Raw genomic sequence first — 20,330 nt, 5'->3', positions numbered from 1 at the left:
CTGAAGGAAGAGGGCCAGGCCCAGCTCCGGGAGCCTTTGAAGTCAGATGCCTGGTGCAGAATGTTCTGAGGGAGGCAAGAACACACAGATTCTCGGGTGGAGGCCAAGACTCCCGCTGCTGGCCTAAGGGAGTCTATCCCTGTCTCCTCCTGCTTCAAGGCCTTGGGAGACGGTGCCCTCCAGGAAATAGAGCCACGGCCTGGGCTTGAGCAGCAAAATGGGCACAGCAGGAAGGAGCTGGAGGGAAGTGGGAGGCACGGTAATGTGGGGATGGGGTGTGGTACATGAAGTTCAACAGCTGTTCTGAAAAACCGTGTCTCCAGTCTATTGGAAGACTTGAAGACTCACTCCCTCTTTGCTCTAGGCAGAAAGGAACCTCTTCTCTGAAGTCCAGATGCCGGTTGTCACTGAGGGTCTTCCTTTTGGGTGGGTTCTGAGTCCCTCAGATTATCCTGTTCCTGTCTTATCTTTTTGATTGTAGTAAATATTTAGGGGTCTCACCCAAGGCTTGGGGACACTGGGTGAATCTAATTTTACATCATATCCATTAACTCAAGGCTCAGAATCTGATTTTACATCTTATCTGTTAACTCCCAGGTCCATCTGACACCAAAATTTGCTTTAAGGCAGCATGGTGGCAATGTCATTATGAGGATGGGCTGTCCCTCCATGGTTAGTAGAGGCATGATCACAAGCATATGCTGTTAATAGGGAAGGAGAGAGAGAAGGAAGAGAAGTGCATACCAATGTCAGTGTAGATTATAAGGATTGAGGTGTCTTAGATCAGCCTCTGAATCGGGGAGGCTGGGATATGAACATTTCCTGAGGACCTGTGGTGTGCCAAGCACTTATGTATGATCAGCAGGTATATTATTATTTTTATTTTACTAAGAGGAAAGATGATGCATGGAGGATTTACCCATTCGGAGTGAAAAAGGTGGAGATGGGTTTTTAGCCAGGTGTGGCCACCTCCAAGGTTGGCCCTCTTTCTTCTCCATGGAAAGTGATCTCCAGTTGCTATGAGTATGCCTTCAGGATGGGATGTCAGCCGCCAAATAGAGAGCTAGTTTTCAGACATTTGAGGGAAGTCTTTAACATGTGAGAGAGGCCAAAGCAACAGAAAAGGGGAATGTCTCTGAGATTTGATTTGGTGGCACCAATGTACAGAGAGGCTGAGCTTTTGCTAACAGTAAGAAGAGTTAGATCCCTGCTTTCTCTCTCCCCTCCCAGGTCATTGGGAAAAAAGCTCCACTCTAGGCAGCTGCAGTGAAGAACACAGGGTTCCCTCTATCCCCAGTGCCCAGCTTAGACGTGCAGGATCTCCCTGGGAGTGGCAGGCCACCAGCATGTCTCATCTCCCTCACCTCTGTGTTGAGGTGTATTCCAGGTAAGAGTAGCTGAGAAGCCTGGGACCTTTTTCCTCAACCCATTTCCAATTCACAGTGGAATGTCTACCCTAGTCATGGAAGCCAGAGGATACTGAGGCCTTGACTCTCTCACTTATAGAGGGGAGGTTGCATTCTAGGACAGGCTAGTTTAGAAGACCAAAGGCTACTGCCCCAACCCAGCATCCTTATAAAGCAGGGATAGCACTCCAAGACACTAGTTTCAGAGCAGTGGTACAGAGGTTTTGTACAAAGACAGAGGAAGTCCATAAAAACTCTGATGCTCTCCTCAAGGGAACTGGCTTTATTTGCACAGAGTGGGGGGAAATTCAAGCATGTCGGTGCTCTCAAAACAATGGAGATATTGGTGGTAAGCAATTAAGTCTGGTAGTGCTTTGAGAAAAGCTAGCTAAAAATTAGACCAACTAGAAGTTTGTAGAGAGAAGCAAAGAGCTAATTGAGAAAAACCCTCCTGAGATCAGAACAAACTTCAGAGACTAGCCTCAAATACTACTCCAGTCACCAAAAACTTGGCCTTTCTGTACACTGATGCCAAATCCAATCTGGGAGACAATTTTGAAGTAGAAAAGGATAACTTTATTACTTTACCAGCAAAGGAGGACACACCAAGCTTCTGCCTTGAAAAACTGTGTCCCAACCTGAGAGGATCTGATGAAGGGTTTATAACAGTGATTCAAAAGTGGGATATCTAACAAGATTAGGGTGTGTGTAGGGCCTGTACTCCTTTAATCCCATCTCAAGTGGTCAGGTCTAATATGGAAGAGCTTCTGTGGTCCCTTTAATCTGGCTTCAGGTGGTTTCTTGGCTTCCTCTCTTGATTAGCAACTGTACAAATTTGCCCTTTGGAACTCAGAGAAGGTCATGAAGGCTGGAGTCTTGCCTACAAGAAATGAGGGACAGAAAATCCTCCTTGCCTGGGAGCCCCACAGAGCCTTACTCTGTTTCACTCCTGCAAAGGGACTTCATTTCTTTGGATCAGACTGTAGAAGCTTCCAGAAAGTGACACCAGATCTTATACAAAGGATCAGGAATCAGGTCGGCATCAGATCTCTTAATAGCAATATTTGAAGCCAGAAGTCCTCAAAGCAATGCCTTAAAGATGCTGAAGGAAAATTATTTTCAACTGAGAATTATATACCCATCCAAGGTATCAATAGAGTGTGAGAAGAGAATGTAGATATTTTCAGATAGACAAGGTTTGAAAAACTTTATCTCACATGCAAGCTTCCTCAGGAAGCTACTGGAGGATGTGCTCCAGCTCACAGAAGGGCATAAACCAAGAAAGAAGAAATAAGGACCCACTACTGAGAATATGGAGGCAAGAAGAATGGAATTTTCTCCAAGTGGGAAAGGGTCCCAAGCAATCCAGAAGGATGTCTGTGTGGCTTTCCCTCCCTACCTCTCCCAACTCCCACACTGGCCTTTGTAAATAAATGGTGTGGTCTTTGTTGTGAAGAAAAAGAAGAAGAAATAGAATGCAGGAAAAACAGAGATCATTAAGGGAAGAAGCACAGGATGACAGCTGTGGGGCTGATCTAGAGCTGTTAGTTCAGATGGAGGCAGGAAAACCAGGGGCTCCAGGAGGGGTATCTCAGAGTGAAAAAAATAAGGAATTATAGTGAAAATGTGTATTGAGAATCATTTTACAGGACTTTTGCAGGGTGTGGCATGTGTCGAAAGGAAAAAAAAAAGCAAATGAAAAAACGAGTCAACAATTCTGAAGAAGAAAAGTTTACAAAGCAAGGAAAGGTATTTATGAAGAAAGGAAAAGAAAGGTATGAAGAAAGGAAAGGACAGCATATTACTTGGCTTAGCAGTGAGCACTATTTACTGATTGTGAATGTAACCAATAAATGTGGTGTTATGATATCAAAAGGAGAGGAAAGAGTGTAAGTGAATCTCATCTGTCAGGAGAGGAATGCCAAGAGATGGTATCTAAACTGGACTTCTCTGAGATAGAAATAATAGCAATAAATGCTTTATTTTGTTGTTGTTTTTCAGTTGCTCAGTCATGTCTGACCTTCTGCAACCCCATGGACTGCAGCACGCCAGGCTTCCCTGTCCTTCACCATCTCCCAGAGCTTGCTCAAACTCATGTCCATCGAGTTGATGATGCCATCCAACCATCTCATCCTCTGTCATCCCCTTCTCCTCCTGCCTTCAGTCTTTCCCAGCATCAGGGTCCTTTCCAATGAGTCAGTTCTTTGCATCAGGCAGCCAAAGTATTGTAGCTTCAGCCTCAGCATCAGTCCCTCCAATGGATATTCAGGATTGATTTCCTTTAGGATTGACTGGTTTCATCTCCTTGCAGAGATTTTTGTCTTCTGATTTTTGTCTCCTAAATAACTGAATGAGTTGAAGTGGTCACTTCAAAAGAGCAGTGACATAGGAGAGTGCTGTCTTTGTTCTAACACTTTAGCACAGTTTGACTCAGCAAACATTTTTTGCACATGAGTTTGGGAAGATAAAAATTAACTGAAAGACAGATGAAGAGAAACCATGATAACAGTAAGGGCCTTCCCTTTTGAGATGCTCCCATCCTCTGAATTCTTTTAAAACAGCAATCGGGGAACTTCCCTGGTGGTCCAGTGGTTAAGAATCTGCCTTCCAATGCAGGGAACTTGGTTCAATCCCCAGTTGGGGAAGTAAGCTCACGCATCACAACTACTGAGCCCTCGTACTGGAGAGCCTGCATGCTGCAAGGAAAGATCCCACATGCCGCAGCTGCAACTAAGAACCAATACAGCCAAATTAAAAAAAAAAGATTCATAATCTATGCAAAGAAAAAAAACTGAGCAAACAACCCCACCCATCTTTTCAGCCATCTCCTAAAGTGCATTCTCACCCTGCGAGGCAGGTATGGATAAGGGTTCTTGTGAGGGTCAAAAGGGATGGTGTTTCGTAAAGCATGAAGCTGTCATATAGTTTAGATTCTGGTTATCAGGCAGGGCAGAAATAAAAACCCCCATGTCGTACACAGGAAAACAGAGACCCTCCCTTCCACCCCAGACTTCCCACAACTTACCTGGCTCCGAGCCCCACCTGGAGGGAGATTAATGTGAGGGCCCTTCATGTCATCAAGGCTCAGTTCTCATTCTGGTGGTACTCTGAGCACTGACCCTGGTCATAGACTGATCCCTGGTCCTGGTTGCAGACTGAGCCCCCATAGCTTGCCACTAACTCCCTTAGAAACGTTCACAACCAAACCTAAGTTGGGCTTGGCCGAGAAGAATGGATGGCTGGGTTCCATTCCTCTCCAGTGCTGTCTCAGGGGCAGGGTTGGTGCAGCTGCGGCCTGGCTAAACTCTCTGGCGTGGTTTCCCTTCATCCTGGACTAGATTCAAAGCCACCGCCTGTGCCCAGTCCATTTCTGTCCCCTCCCACTGGTCCTCCTTGTGGGGGATGGTGGGGCCCATGGTACACTCTGAGCAGAGATTGTCTGTGATGAGTCATCCTTGTTCATAACAAAGGAGTCTGGCATGAACAGCACTTTTTCTGACTTCTCTGCTGCAAGGGAAGTGAAGTAAAGTGAAGTCGCTCAGTTGTGTCCAACTCTTTGCGACCCCATGGACTGTAGCCAATCAGGCTCCTCCGTCCATGGGATTTTCCAGACAAGAGTGCTGGAGTGGATTGCCATTTCCTTCTCCAGGGGATCTTCCCGACCCAGGAATTGAACCCGGGTCTCCCACATTGCAGGCAGATGCTTTACCGTAGGAGCCACCAGGGAAAGTCCCAAATCCACGTGTTCAAGTACAGCCTTGAACTGGCTGTTTCCCACCCTGGACTCTTCAATCCAGTTCATTACCAGGGAAGCATTTCTCCAACATGATTTCCAGGAGTTCCCAGAACACTGGCTTGTTGTAGCTGCTTCTCTGCACGTAGTGACCGGCACCTCCTCTGAGCATCGTTTATGGTCAGATGGGAAGCAAGGCTGACTTCAAACCCTCTCATCTCTTATCAGTCCCAGGAGAGGTGAAAGGTCAGGAAAGGGGCAGTGGCAGACGCTGGGCCTGGGAAAGTTGGAGGGTGGGTGGGGAGACAAAGGGGATGGGTGGGGGCAGGCACAGGATCATGGTTTTGATAAACTTGATTTACTACTGGGTCACAAATGTCAGGGCAGTCAGGAAGCTGAAAGACTTCCTCTCCTGCCCCTGTGTCAGACAGATGGAAAAATGAGGTCCCTGGCAGAGGAATGTTCCCAAGATCCCACAATGACTTTGGATCAGATTAGGGAGCCAAGGGGTGGATTATTTATGCTGAGAATCAGCCTCGGGCAGAATGGCACAGATTCCACAGCCCCTAAAGCCAGAATAGGACTCTTGAGGAAGGCCCTAGGGGAGACGGAGGAAAGACTCCAGGGAAGGAAGACCTTCCTGATTATCTAAATTATCAGCTCTGGGACCTCTGGTTGGAGGGGACACAGGGTCACAGTTTCTCATCACCAGATGCATGGCAAGATGCAGGCTGGACCGTACTGTGGGAATGTGCCCACAGTGAGAGGAGCTTGCTTGCTCTCTTGGCCATGTTTCTCTTTGTGGGATTGGAACCAAGTTGTGTTCCTCACAATCCTAGGGTTCCTTTGCTTGACCTAAGGGTCTGCTCTCCTTTCTGAGCCCTCAAGATCCAGAACAGCTCCCGTGAGTAGCCCCAGAGCTCTGCAGCTGCCCCTGGCTGGCCACAAGGCCCTGGAGACACCTCGACCCACAGAGTATGTATTTGAGGAAGAAAGTTGGGAGAGGGCCACCTTGGGGGTTGTTTCTTACAGGGACAGATTAGGTCAGAGAAAATTGTAGTAGGTAGGTGACCCTCCTCCAAACCAAGGGTCTGTGCTGCAGCTTTCAGGTGGTGAGAGGCACTTAGGCTCTGGCCTCAGTGCTGTTAGCCAGGGCCTCCCAGACCCTCTCTGCCTGTGCACTGAAGCCTGTTTCGGGGCCTTTGCTGGCTGCGTCCCCCCTGGGGCCATCCTTCCTGCACTTTGGTTGCTTACTTGTCTCTCTGCCCCTGGGCTGGCAGCTCTTTGAAAGTTAAGTATTGCAGGGTGGGTTCTCCAGGAAGCAGACTGTGGCTCAAAGGGTAGCATGCTGGATGTTCTTCAGGGAGAGCTCTGGAGATTGACGCATGTAGAAGGGAGGGGGAAGAGGCAGCACTGGGCAGAGGGAGAAGCTGAGCTGTACTGCAGGCCCCACCCAGCCTGGGCTCCTCACTGGGAGCTTGGCATGGAACGGCCCCTCACAGTCCCACACTGAGCTGAAATAGCTGGGCCTTTGCACCCCAGCTAGATTAGTCTTTGGATACAGATCACCCAGAGAAGGGCATGGCCCAGGGTAAAGCAAGTATCTGCAGCTGAAGTGATCCCTGGATGGGCTGACAGCTACAGTCCTCCTGCCCTGCCCCCAGACACCAAGTCCTTCCCTGAAGGGAAATGTGGGCATCACATCTCAGCGTCTACTCTCCTGTGTTCTTGTGGGCTTTTGAGGAATGCTAGTTGAAGGAATGAATAGATTGATTTGAAAGAAGCCCCTAAAACATTTTGGCCTTATTCTCCCCATCTATGAAATGGATATATCTTTGACACTCAAGCTATAAAAGGCAAAGCTCATCATAAACTCCACGTCTCACGGGAGTCTGCAGCCTCCCTTCTGTTCTTTTTCCTTTGGCACCCCAAGGTTAGGTCTAGGGCCCTGAGGGGTGGAGTGGGTAGTGGAGGGTAGGTGGGGTGGGCTTGGCAGTTTGTGGTTGCTGTTTTAGGGGAAACCACAGCTGCCTCTGGTTCAGGGCGGTCAGTGAGGCCCAAGGAAGGGGAGGTTCATATGCAGGGCAGGCATTGGGCACTGAGTCACCACCCAGAGGAAAACCACAGCTTCAAGGGCCCCAAGGCCCGAGGAAGGGTGGCAGATGAGCTGGGCGAGTGCCAGGTCTCAGGAGTGGGGATTTGGACAGCCTCCTTACTCCTAGGGCCAGCCCTGTTCCAGCTTGCAGGGCAGCACCTACCATACGCCATGATAAAGGCAGGCTGAGTTACCCATTGCTGTGAAACTGGACAGACCGAGAACAGTGACCCTGAAAAAGAACCACTCCTCTCTGGTCTCCAGCTCCCCACTCTCTGGGGAAATGGGGGCAATTCTTGAATTTGAGAAAATTCTTCTAAGATATCTGAAGATTCATAGACTTCAACTTTGCTTATATATAAATTTACCATCATCTTTAGGCTTCCGAAGTGGCTCAGTGGTTAAGAATCTGCCTGTCAATTCAGGGGCCACAGGAAACTGGGTTCGATCCCTGGGTTGAGAAGATCCCCTGGAAAAGGAAATGGCAACCCACTCCAGTGTTCTTGCCTGGAAAATCCCATGGACAGAGGAGCCTGGCAGGCTATAGTCCATGGGGTTGCAAAGAGTTGGACACGACTGAGTGACTGAGCACACATGTGCCATCATGACTGTAGTCTAGACAGCCTGCTTCACATTGCATTCATCTACTGATACCTCAGTAACTGTGAAATGTCTGGTTTTTTCTCTTTCTTTTTTGTAGGAAAATGAAATATTCTGGACTCTCATCTTGTGTGATGAAAGCTAAAACAAACAAATGAACAAAGATAATGTTTGCAGACCGACTTGTTTATACCTTCTTGAAAGATATCTAATGTTTCAGACAGAGCAACAAGAAAGCTGAAAGGTGGTAGAATAGCAATGATTCATATCTCCACTGAATTGCCCGGGCAATTCCATCATTCTTTCGTTTTCTTATTACTTTAGTCTCTGTTTTTAAAAAGCATGATTGAGAATAATTAATGAGTGATGATGAAAAATAGTTCCTAAGAGGATGAAATAGCAAAAGGTTTTAAGATCTAGGATATGTTTTGAATTTACAAAGAATCCAATGGATCAATACAGTAATTGATGTATTTTGGACTTATAAAGAATCCAGTGGATCGTTGTGGTAATTGTAAGAGAACAAGCTTTATTCTATTAAAAAATAATTTAAATCTCTCTCTGGTTTTTGGAAGACCCCTGTGAAAGGATAAAAGTCATAAAATAATCAATCCTTATTAATAGTTAAAGCTGCTCAGAAAAGGAGCTTAAAAATTAAAATTCAGTCTAAATGACCTTGGTGGTATACTAAGAGTTAAAATTCCCCAAGGGGGGTTTAGCTGAAGGTCCACTTTTCCCTATACCCAAATAGGGAGGAATAAGCAGAGACTGTGAATTTGACATAAAATGAGACCCTATGCAAATGACAAATGACATGCAAAAAGATGCAAATAAACGAAGACAGTAGGGAGGGCCCTAGTGCTCAGGGTAGAATGGAACACTGGCTTCCTCCCGTTGGATGGTAGTTCTAAGAAAGCTGCCCCATCCTCCTCCTAGGGTCTCCCGCGTGGCCCCTCTGGCTGAGAAACTTAGGCCCAAAGACTATTCTTGCTGCCCTGTTCCCTCTTCCAGTCATTTGCAGAGACCCCTGGGGCCCATTGGAGCCACTTTCTTGCCACTCTACTCTGCCTGCTGTGTGGGCCCTGGTGCTGGAGTATGGTGCTGGGTTCAGGGCACCATGGAGTCAGGACAACAGGGCATGGTGGATATTCTAGGGCACCTCCTGATCCTTCAAGGTCTGTCTACTTCTCTCACACAGCCCCCACCCCCACCCCCATTCCATCTGTTCAACTTTTCTCTTCCTCACAGCAGTCTAAACAACAATAGTTTGCAGGGGCTGGACATCAGGCAAAACAGGGCTATGATCTTCGACAGATGGAGGGCACACGAAGTGAACCCCATATCTAACCAACTTTCTTCCTGAGGCCATTTTCCAAACTGAGATGCAGCGAACTAGACCAAACAGGAGGTGACATCTCAAACAAAGGTTTTAAAATAAGTAAGGATAATATGTTAAAGAGAATAGAGCAAAAGATGGACAAAATGGGTGAAAAGCTTGAGTATTTAAAGAGAAAACTTGAATCTATAAGAATGAAAAAATTGGTGTTTTTAGACTGCAAAATATCTGAAATTAAGAACTCACTAAATGGGTCTAACAGGACACTGTACACAGAGAAGACAAGATTAGTGACCAATCAATAGATATTATCTGGATTGAAGCACAGAGTGAAAAGGAATTGAGGAATAAACAGAGCTGAGCATAAGAGATATGTAGGACATGCTCAAATATTTGAATAAATAATGACTGAGAATTTTCTAAATATGATGGAAGGCATCAAGCCACAGATTCATGAGTATCAGTGAGGACTGAGACACTGCCATTTCTGTTGCTCAGACGTGGAGTGAGAGGCTGGGAGTGGGAGGCACTACCTGCTTCCATCCTTCACAATCTGGTGCACCAGGCGAAGCTGGCCGAGCAGTCTGAGCAATGCGATGAGACGGTGCAATCAATGAAGAAAGTAGCAGGGATGCGTGTGGATTTGACAGTTGAAGGAAGAAACCTCCTATCTCTGCATATAAAAAATGTGATTAGAACTAGAAGAGCTTCCTGGAGAATAATCATCAACAAAGAAGAAAACAGGGGAGGAGGAGACAAACTAAAAATGATTTGGGAATATCGGCAAATGGTTGAGACTGAGATACAGTTAATCCGTTGTGCCATTCTGGGTGTACTGGACAAACACCTCATTCCAGCCCCTAACATTGGCTGAGTCCAAGCTTTTCTATTATAAAATGAAAGGGACTACCACAGGTATCTGGCTGAATTTGCCACAAGAAATGATAGGAAGGAGGCTGTGGAGAACAGCTTGGTGGCTTATAAAGCTGCTAGTGTTGTTGCAATGACAGAACTTTCATCTTCACATCACATTCACTTAGGTCTTGCTCTCAGTTTTTCCGTATTTAATTCCCCTGAGCATACCTGCAGGTTGACAAAGCAGCTTTTAATGATGCAGTTGCAGAACTGAACACACTGAGTGAGGAAAGCTATAAGGACTCAACACTTATCACACAGTTGTTAGTGATAATCTGACACTATGGACTTCAGACATGCAGGGTGATGGTGAAGAGCGGAATAAAGAAGCACTGCAGGATGTGGAAGATGATAATCAGTGACACATAAAAGCCAACATGAGAAACCATCTCTGACTACCCCAGACATTCCCATCCTACCCATCTTGGAAATTCCCCCATTGTTACTAAGAACCACCAAATCTGACTTTTACATATGTTCCTGTCCTGTTGGGTTTTTTTTCCCCCATGGTTTTCTAAAGTTTGTAAAGGCAAGAGTGAATTTCTGTGGATTTTACTGGTCCCAGGTTTTAGAATCTTTAAGAACACTAACAGGACTGCATAGAGGCTTTTTCAGGATTACTGTATTGTTTCCTGAAGACGTGGCAGGATCACCGTTAGCATTGGAAATTACATTCAAAAGCTATTAGAATTTTGTGTGCTGCAAGCATCTAAGAGAAAGGTTAATCACACTACTGAGGTGTATGTGGTATCATTTTCCCTTTTTCTAATTCTTTGAATTTTAAGCCAATGTTTAATTGGATCTTAGCTTGAGGTGGTTAAAGTTTGTCTGGGAAGTTTTTTGTAATGGTTTTGCTATTAAAAAGTGTTTCAAACTGTTGAAATGTTGAAAAGTATGATGCTGGTAACAGTTTAACAATTGTGGCTGCTCATTCTTGCCTCCTTTTATTCTTCTTCTGAAGCAGGTTAGCATTGAAGGTGTTATGGAAAAGCCAGCTTGCATGTTCAATTCTTTGTTTCTTCTCCCACTGGGCCCCAGCCCTTCCCTCCTTTGCTCCCTCAGCCTCTTTATTCAGTATGTGTAACTTGAAACTAATTTGTATTAGTGGATATATGACTTGAGCCATAGATACAGAATCTGTATTGTTCTTACTGAAACACAGCATGGATTAACATTAAACTGAAATAAAAGAAACCTAAATAAAACAAACCTAAATTTAAATAAAACAAAGCTAAACTTGAATAAAACAAACTCCAAATATTAGAAGTATAAAGAAAACTATACCTAGGCCCATCAAAAATCTCAAAAGCAGCCATATTTTAAAAAATTAATTTGTTTTTGGCTACACTGGGTCCTCACTGAGGCACATTAGCTCTTTGTTAAAGTGATCATATTTTTAGAGAGAGAGAGTTAGTAACCAGTTAACAGTACAATTGATGGCTAACTGTGGAAGCCAGAAGACAATGAAATGACATCTTTAAAGTGCTAAAGAAAAAAACCCTACCAATCTAGAATTCTATGCCCAGAAAAATGTCCTTCAGAAATGAAGGGAACATAAATGTGTTCAAAATTTTGTCAAGTGGACAAAAATTCAAAGAAATTGGTTTGTCACTAGCACACATTGGCAATACAGGAAGTTTTTATGGGAATTCTTCAGGATGAAGGAAAATGATCCTTGAGTGAACTTCAGGAAGGAATAAAGGCGTAGCAAAAGATTAAAATGTATATAATTATAAATGAATATTTACTAAAATAACAATAGGGAATTCCCTGGCAGTCCCATAGTTAGGACTCCACATTTTCACTTGCCAAGGGCCAAGATTCAATCCCTGGTCAGAGAACTAAGATTCCACAGTCACATGGTTAATAAATTAACCAATTAATTTAAAAAAACCAACTTAAAGCTAACAATAATATAAATTTTTTTTTAATTTTAAGTTTTTATTGGAGCTGATTTACTTTGTTGTGCAGCAGAAATGAACACAACTCTGTAAGGCCATTAATCTCTACCCTCTCCTTTACTGCTCTAGGTCATCATGGAGCACCAAGCCAAGCTCCCTGTGCTGTACAGCAGCTTTCCACCAGCTACCTGTTTTACATACGGTAGTGCATATGTCTCGTAAGATTTTTAACATAAAAGTAAATCCACGTCAGTATATAAAAATACAAATATATATTTAAATATATAAATAAAATTATACACACACACAGGCTTCCCTGGTGGTTCAGATGGGAAAGAATCTGCCTGCAATGCAGGAGACCTGGGTTCAATCCCCGGGTTGAGAAGATCCCCTACAGCAGGGAATGGTTATCTACCCCAGTATTCTGGCCTGGAGAATTCCATGGACAGACGAGCCTGGCAGGCTAGAGATCCATGGGATCTCAAAGAGTTAGACATGACTGAGCGACTTTCACAACACAGCCTAAACTTGGAGGCTTCCCTTGTGGCTGAAATGGTAAAGTCTAATGTTCTCTGTCAGATTTTATTAGTGGTGGCAGGTGAGTGGCACATGACAATTGTGATAAGTGATATTAATTAGTTTTAACTTCATTCAAGGTGCTATGGGCTTGAAGAGTATGGGCTCTGCAGACAGGCCTGGGCTTGAATTTCATCTCTGTGATTCTGACTTCTTTGGAGCCTGAGCATCCTCATCCGTAAAATGGATTGTGTAGAATAAGTAAAACGATATAGGTGATGTATAGGGCCACAATGCCTGGCCCATGTATGCGTGCATGCTAAGTTGCTTCAGTCATGTCTGACTCTTTATGACCCCATGGTCTATAGCCTGCCAGCCTCCTCTGTCCATGGGGATTCTCCAGGCAAGAATACTGGAGTGGGTTGTCATGCCCTCCTCCAGGGGATCTTCCCAACCCAGGGGTCTAACCTGAGTTTCTCACATCTCCTGTATTAGCAGGCAGGTTCTTTCCCACTAGCACCACCTGGGAAGCCCTGCCTGGCACATAGATAATGCTTAATACCACAGATGTTAGATCGTTATTTCTGAGCATCTCAGCTATGTTATAAATATTCTAAGTAGAGAGACCATATTTCTATTTTGTTGTGGTTGGGTTTTTCTTTTTTTTTTTCTTTTTTGAATTCTGGAATATTTTAATTGAAGGATAATTGCTTTACAGAATTTTGTTGTTCTGTAACATAATCAGCCATACGGCTGATTCATGTTGAGGTTTGACAAAAAAACAACAAAATTCTGTAAAGCAATTATCCTTCAATTAAAAAATAAATTTTAAAAAGAAAAAAGAGACTATACCATAGATAACGTATTTACAGTTTAAATAATAATAATATAATTAATACCAAGATACTTGTTTCACAACTAGAAAATAAAACACATCCAATTCCTTGGAGCCTTTTGTGTCTTTTCCTAAATCATATCTCCTCTCACCACTCCAGAGGTTGCCACTATCCTGAATAGTATAGTGTAAGTAGAGGTCTTGTCAGGGGCAGCACACCCACTCCTCAGAGCCAGGGAGGTCTAGTGGAAGCCAGATACTCTCATGCCCTCCCAGCAATAACAGATAATACCCCCACTCCAGAGTCAGTGGAGGCTGTTATGAACTGAATTGTGCCATCCCCATTCATAAGCTGAAGCTGTAACCCTTGATAAGACAATATTTGGAGATGGGGCTGTTAAGGGGGTAATTAAGGTTAAACAAGGTCATAAAGGTGAGGTCCTAGTCCAATAGATGTTCTTATAAGAAGAGGAAGAGACACCTCGGATGTAAACGCACAGAGAAAAGGCCATGGGAGGACAGAGTGAGTAGGTGGTCAACTGTAAGCCAAGGAGAGAGTTCTCACCAGAAATCAAACTCCAACACCTTGATCTTGGACTTTCCAATCTCCAGAATGTGAGACAATAAATTTCTGTTGTTTAAGACACCCAGTCTCTGGTGTTTTGCTATGGAAGCCTGAGCTGATTAATATGGAGGCAGAGTGGGGAACCTGGATGTCTAACCGTGCCTTGCCTTAATGAGGTAGTACCTCCCCTCCTCTGCTGGACCAGTGTTAGAGGAAACCAGCTGAAACCAAAAGTTTAAAGAAGATCCAGAGTCTCATAATATAATAGCCAAAACACCCAGGTTTTAGTAGAAAATTACTTGTGACACCAATAGCCAAGAAGATCTCACACTGAAGGAAAAAAAAAAAAATATTAATAGATACCACACTCAAGATTCCAGTGATGTTATCTGATTAAGATTTAAAACCAGGCATTATACAATGCTTTAGTAAGAGACTGTGAGCACATCCGAAACAAATGGAAAAAAGAGAAAATCTCAGCAAAGAAATATACAAAGAAGAACCAAATGGATATTTTAGAACTGAAAAATTCAATAACCAAAATAAAAAGCTTGGTAGATGTGTTCAGCAGCAAAATGGAAGGGGATAGAAGAAAGAATCCACGAAGCTGCCCAATCTGGACAACAGAGAGAAAATAAACTGGAAAAAAAGAAAGAGTGAAAAGGACCCCAGAGACCCAGGGGACTATAAAAAAAGATCTAGTATTCATGTCATTGGCATTTAAGAAGGAGAGAACATGTAAAACAGGATGTATTGTGACGGTCGTCCTTAGAAAATGCAATCCACGCTGCACAGAGCTATAGTCGCTGTAGTCTTCTGTTCCATTTTAATGTTCTATTGTGTGACTGAACCATAAGCTTTTATTCATTCTACTGTAAAGGACATTTGGGTTGTTGCCATTTTTATTGCTATTTTAAACAGTGCTTCTGGGAATATTCTGTTCATGTCTCCAGGAGTGGAATTGCTGGGTCAAAGGGTATGTGAATGTTCACCTTCACAAATAATGTAAAATTCTTCTTCAAAGTGAGTGTACTAATTTCTAGACCCACAGCGGTGTACTAGTTACATTTTGCTAATGTTTTGTCAGTCTTTAAAAATGTTTCCAAACCAGTGGGCATGAAATGGTAATTTGTGGTTTTATTTGCATTTCCTTTTCTACTAACAAGGCCAAGTGTATTTTCATAAACTTAACAGGCCATTTGTGTTTTCTGTGAAATGCTTGTTTGTGTTTTTGAAACTTTTTCTATTGAGTTGTTTGTCTTTCTAATTGATTTATAGGATCTGGCTACTAATCTTTTTTGGCTTTATGTAAAAAATTCCATTAGGACTTGATTGGAAAAGTAATAAAGCTGTACATCCATTTGTACAATACTGTACAACTTTACAGTATTGAAACTTTCTATCCATGAACATGGTGTTGCTCCGTTTGGTTTTCTTATTGCCTTTCAATAAGGTCCTTTAGTTTTCTACATAAATATTTTGCACATCTTTTGTTAGATTTATTTTCAACCCTTGTGGCTCAGCTGGTAAAGAATCCGCCTGCAATGCGGGAGACCTGGGTTTGAACCCTGGGTTGGGAAGATCCCCTGGAGAAGGGAAAGGCTACCCACTCCAGTATTCTGGCCTGGAGAACTCCATGGACTGTATAGTCTATGGGGTCGCAAAGAGTCGGACACGACTGAGCGACTTTCACTTTCACTATATTTTTCATTGCTATTGTAAATCTTTAATTGTATTTTCTGACTTTATTGCTGATGTTTATAAATTCATTAGACATATTTATTGTAAACCGAGTTGATATATTTCCCAGGCTGTCAATTGACTTTTCATTTTGTAAATAGTGCGTTTTGAAGATCACTGATTTTAAGCAATTATTGATGTACCTCAGTGTGGTTTCCTTCATATTTCTTCTATTTGGAGTTCACTGATTGTTTTTGTAGCTATTGGTACTTTTCATCAAATTTGGATTCTTCAAATGTTTGTCTCTCTCTCTCTCAAAGCTATGGTTTTTCCCATAGTTCATATACAAATGTGAGTTGGAGTTGGACCATAAAGAAGGCTGAGCACCAAAGAATTGATGCTTTCAAATTGTGGTGCAGGAGATGACTCTTGAGAGTCCATTGGTCTGCAAGGAGATCAAGTCAGTCAATCCTAAAGGAAATCAGTCCTGAATATTCATTGGAAGGACTGATGCTGAAGCTGAAACTCCAATACTTTGGCCACCTGATGAGAAGAGCCAACTCATTGGAAAAGACCCGGATGCTGGTAAAGATTGTAGGCAGGATTAGATGGTTGGATGGCATCATTAACTCAATGGACATGAGTTTGAACTGTTGTTCAGTCACTCAGTCATGTCTGATTCTCTGCAACCCCATGGATTACAGCATGCCAGCATTCCCTGTCCTTCACTATCTCCCAGAGTTTGCTCAAATTCACGTTCATTGAGTCGGTGATGCCATCCAACCATCTCTTCCTCTGTCGCCCCTTTCTCCTCTTGCCTTCAGTCTTTCCCAGTATCAGGGTCTTTTCCAATGAGTCAGTTCTTCACATCAGGTGGCCAAAGGACTGAAACTTCAACTTCAGCATCAGTCGTTCCAATGGATATTCAGGGTTGATTTCCTTTAGGATTGACTGGTTTGATCTCCTTGCTGTCCGAGGGACTTTCAAGAGTCTTCTCCAACACCACAGTTCAAAAGCATCAATTCTCCAGCAATCAAGCCTTCTTTATGGTCCAACTCTCACATCTATACTTGACTACTGGAAAATTCATAGCTTTGGCTATACAGACCTTTGTCAGCAAGTAATGTCTCTGCTTTTTAATGTGCTGTCTAGGTTTTCACAGCTTTTCTTCCAAGGAGCAAGCATCTTTTGATTTCATGGCTGCAGTCACCATCTGCAGTGATTTTGGAGCCCAAGAAAATAAAGTCTATTTGCCATGAATTCATGGGACTGGATGCCATGATCTTCGTTTTTTGAATGTTGAGTTTCAAGTTGGCATTTTTACTCTCCTCTTTCATTTTCATCAAGAGGTTCTAGTTCCTTTTTGCTTTCTGCCATAGGGTGATATCATCTGCATATCTGAGGTTATTGATATTTCTCCTGGCCATCTTGATTCCAGCTTGTGCTTCATCCAGCCTGCCATCTCATATGATATACTCTGCATGTCAGTTAAATAAGTAGGGTGACAATATACAGCCTTGATGTACTCCTTTCCCAATTTGGAGCCAGTCTGTTGTTCCATGTACGATTCTAACTGTTACTTCTTGACCTGCATACAGGTTTCTCAGGAGGCAGCTAAAATGATCTGGTATTCCCATCTCTTGAAGAATTTTCCACAGTTTGTTGTGATCCACACAGTCAAAGGCTTTAGCATAGTCAATGAAGTGGAAGTAGATGTTTTTCTGAAATTCTCTTGCTTTTTGTATGGTCCATTGGATGTCAGCAATTTGTTCTCTGGTTCCTCTGCCTTTTCTAAATCCAGCTTGAACATCTGGAAGTTCTTGGTTCACATACAGTTGAAGCTTAACTTGAAGGATTTTGAGCATTAACTTGCTAACATATGCTCCTGCTGCTAAGTCACTTCAGTCGTGTCTGACTCTGTGCAACCCCACAGATGGCAGCCCACCAGGCTCCTCCATCCCTGGGATTCTCCAGGCAAATCAAATTAGAGCAATTGTGCTATAGTATGAACATTCATTGGAATTTCCCTTCCTTGGGATTGGAATGAAAAGTGACCTTTTCTAGTCCTGTGGCCACTGCTGAGTTTTCCAAAATTGCTGGCATATTGAGTGCAACACTTTAACAGCATCATCTTTTAGGATTTTAAATAGTTTAGCTGGAATTCCATCACCTCCACTAACTTTGTTTACAGTGACGCTTCCTAAGGCCCACTTGAGTTCATACTCCAATGTGTGGCTCTAGGTGAGTGATCATACCATCATGATTATCCAGGTCATTAAGGTCTTTTTTGTATAGTTCTTCTGTATATTCTTACCATCTCTTCTTAATATCTTCTGCTTCTGTTAGGTCCATACCAGTTCTGTCCTTTATTGTGCCCATCTTTGCATGAAATGTTCCCTTGGTATCACTAATTTTCTTGAAGATGTCTCTAGTCCTTCCCATTCTATTGTTTTCCTTTATTTTTTTCATTGTTCGCTTCGGAAGGCTTTCTTATCTCTCCTTGCTACTCTTTGGAACTCTGCATTCAGATGGGTATATTTTTACTTTTCTCCTTTGCCTTTCACTTCTCTTCTTTTCTCAGCTATTTTTAAGGCCTCCTCAGACAGTCATTTGCCTTTTTACATTTCTTTTTCTTGGGGATGATTTTGATCACTGCCTCCTATACAGTTATGAACCTCCCTCCACAGTTCTTCAGGCCTTCTGTCTATCAGATCTAATCCCTTGAATCTATTTGTCACTTCTACATATAATCATAAGGGGTTTGATTTAGGTCACACCTGAATGGCCTAGTGATCTTCCCTACTTTCTTCAATTTAAATCTAAATTCTGCAATAAGGAGTTCACGATCTGAGCTACAGTCAGCTCCTGGTCTTGTTTTTCCTGACTGTATAGAGCTTCTCCATCTTCGGGTACAAAGAATATAATCAATCTGATTTCAGTATTGACCATCTGGTGATGTCCATGTATAGAATCGTCTCTTATGCTGTTGGAAGAGGGTGTTTGCTATGACCAGTACATTTTCTTGGCAAACTCTGTTAGCCTTTGCCCTGCTTCACTTTGTATTCCAAGGCCAAACTAGCCTGTTACTTTGGGTATCTCTTGACTTCCTATTTTGCATTCTAGTCCCCTATGATGAAAAGGACATCTTTCTTTGGTGTTAGTTCCAGATCTTATAGGCCTCATAGAACTGTTCAATGTCAACTTCTTTGGCATTAGTGCTTGGGGCATAGACTTGGATTACTGTGATATTGAATGGTTTGCCTCAGAAACAAACAGATTATTCTGTCTTTTTGAGACTACACCCAAATACTGCCTTTCAGACTCTTTTGCTATGAGGGCTACTCCATTTCTTCTAAGGGATTCTTGCCCATAGTAGTAGATATAATGATAATCTGAATTAAATTTGCCTATTCCCATCCATTTTATGATTCCTAAAATGTCTCTTGCCATCTCCTGTTTGACTACCTCCAATTTACCTTGATTCATGGACCTAGCATTCCAGGTTCCTATGCAGTATTGTTCTTTACAGCATCGAACTTTACTTTCACCACCAGACACATCCACAGCTGGGTGGTGTTTCCGCTTTAGCTCAGCCTCTTCATTCCTTCTGGAGCTATCTCTGCTCTTCTCCAGTAGCATATTCGGCACCTACCGACCTGGGGAATTCATCTTTCAGTGTCATATCGTTTTGCCTTTTCATAATGTTCATGGGGTTCTCAAGGCAAGAATACTGAAGTGGTTTGCCATTCCCTTCTCCAATGGACCACATTTTGTCAGAACTCTCCACCAGTGGAGAGTTCACCTACCATCTTGGGTGGCTTTACAGAGTATGGCTCATAATTTGAGCTAACTCTGGGAAATAGTAAATGATGTGGAAGCCTGGCATGCCACAGTCCATGGGGTTGCAAAGAGTCAGACATGACTTAGTGACTGAATAACAGCATCAATATAATATTTTTCTTATCTAGTAATTAAATTTGCATTTTTAGAATTACTTTTCAGGTCTCTTTTTATGCTCAGGCTTTGTCTATTTTTTTTTTTAAGATATGGGATATATTTATAATTGCTGTTTTAGTTTAATGTTCTTATCTACTAATTCTATTGTCTCTGTCATATTTTAGTCTGTCTCTATTGACTTATTTTTCTTATCATTATGGGTAATATTTTCATACTTCTTCATATACCTGTTGATTTTTTCTTTCTTGAGAATATGTCAAATTTACTAACTTACTAGCAAGGAACTAGCAAGATGACCAAAGTATGCTGTTTCAGAGAGGGTATGAGCAGGAGGAGTGAGATAGTAGGGGCACAGACCATTCCCCTAAATGGAATGTTGCCTAAGCAGGAAAGAGAGTGGGGTCTTTTGGCAAGATGGTCTCTATCATTTTATCAATTGTCACAGAGAGGGCCTTTGTGGCAAGTGGTCTGAGGTACCTACCATCAAGAGCAGACACATTTGTGTGTGAATTGAAACCACAAAGCTCATCCCTCCTCCTAGGTGCATCTCACTGGCCGATTAGCAGAAGGCAGGAAACAGTGTCGCCTCCGAGAAGTAGCCAGCCTCAGAGCAACAAGTGTGTGCGTGTGTGTGTGCGTGTGTGTGTGTGTGTGTGTGTGTGTGCTCAGTTGCTCAGTCGTGTCTGACTCTTCGTGACGCCATGGACTGTAACCCTCCAGGCTCCTCTGTCCATGGGATTCTCCAGGCAAGAAAACTGGAGTGAGTTGCCATTCCCTTCGCCAGGGGATCT

At 43.1% G+C, this 20,330-nt stretch overlaps 1 protein-coding gene and 1 pseudogene across 4 annotated transcripts in view; both read left to right on the top strand.

Moving 5' to 3' along the window:
- PPCDC (phosphopantothenoylcysteine decarboxylase) overlaps positions 1–5,435 on the top strand; it is a 42,784-nt gene extending 37,349 nt beyond the window's left edge. For 3 of the 4 annotated variants that reach the window (XM_070358601.1, XM_070358599.1, XM_070358603.1), the window contains one exon: positions 3,408–3,535. Coding sequence is in view for 1 of the 4 variants with exons in the window: in XM_070358600.1 (XP_070214701.1) it covers positions 3,408–3,601 (194 nt within the window). In the remaining 3 variants the exon portion in view is untranslated. Of the gene's footprint in view, positions 1–3,407 lie in introns of all 4 variants that reach the window. The other variant, XM_070358600.1, reaches the window with a different exon arrangement.
- A 3,516-nt stretch (positions 5,436–8,951) lies between these two features.
- Positions 8,952–11,764, top strand: LOC138984367 (14-3-3 protein epsilon pseudogene; annotated as a pseudogene).
- The last annotated feature ends 8,566 nt before the right edge of the window (positions 11,765–20,330 follow it).

This window comes from Bos mutus, chromosome 21 (assembly GCF_027580195.1).
Source record: "Bos mutus isolate GX-2022 chromosome 21, NWIPB_WYAK_1.1, whole genome shotgun sequence".
Classification (NCBI taxonomy): domain Eukaryota; kingdom Metazoa; phylum Chordata; class Mammalia; order Artiodactyla; family Bovidae; genus Bos; species Bos mutus.
Note: the sequence above shows the minus strand (reverse complement) of the source record. Positions and strands in the feature narration are given on the sequence as shown.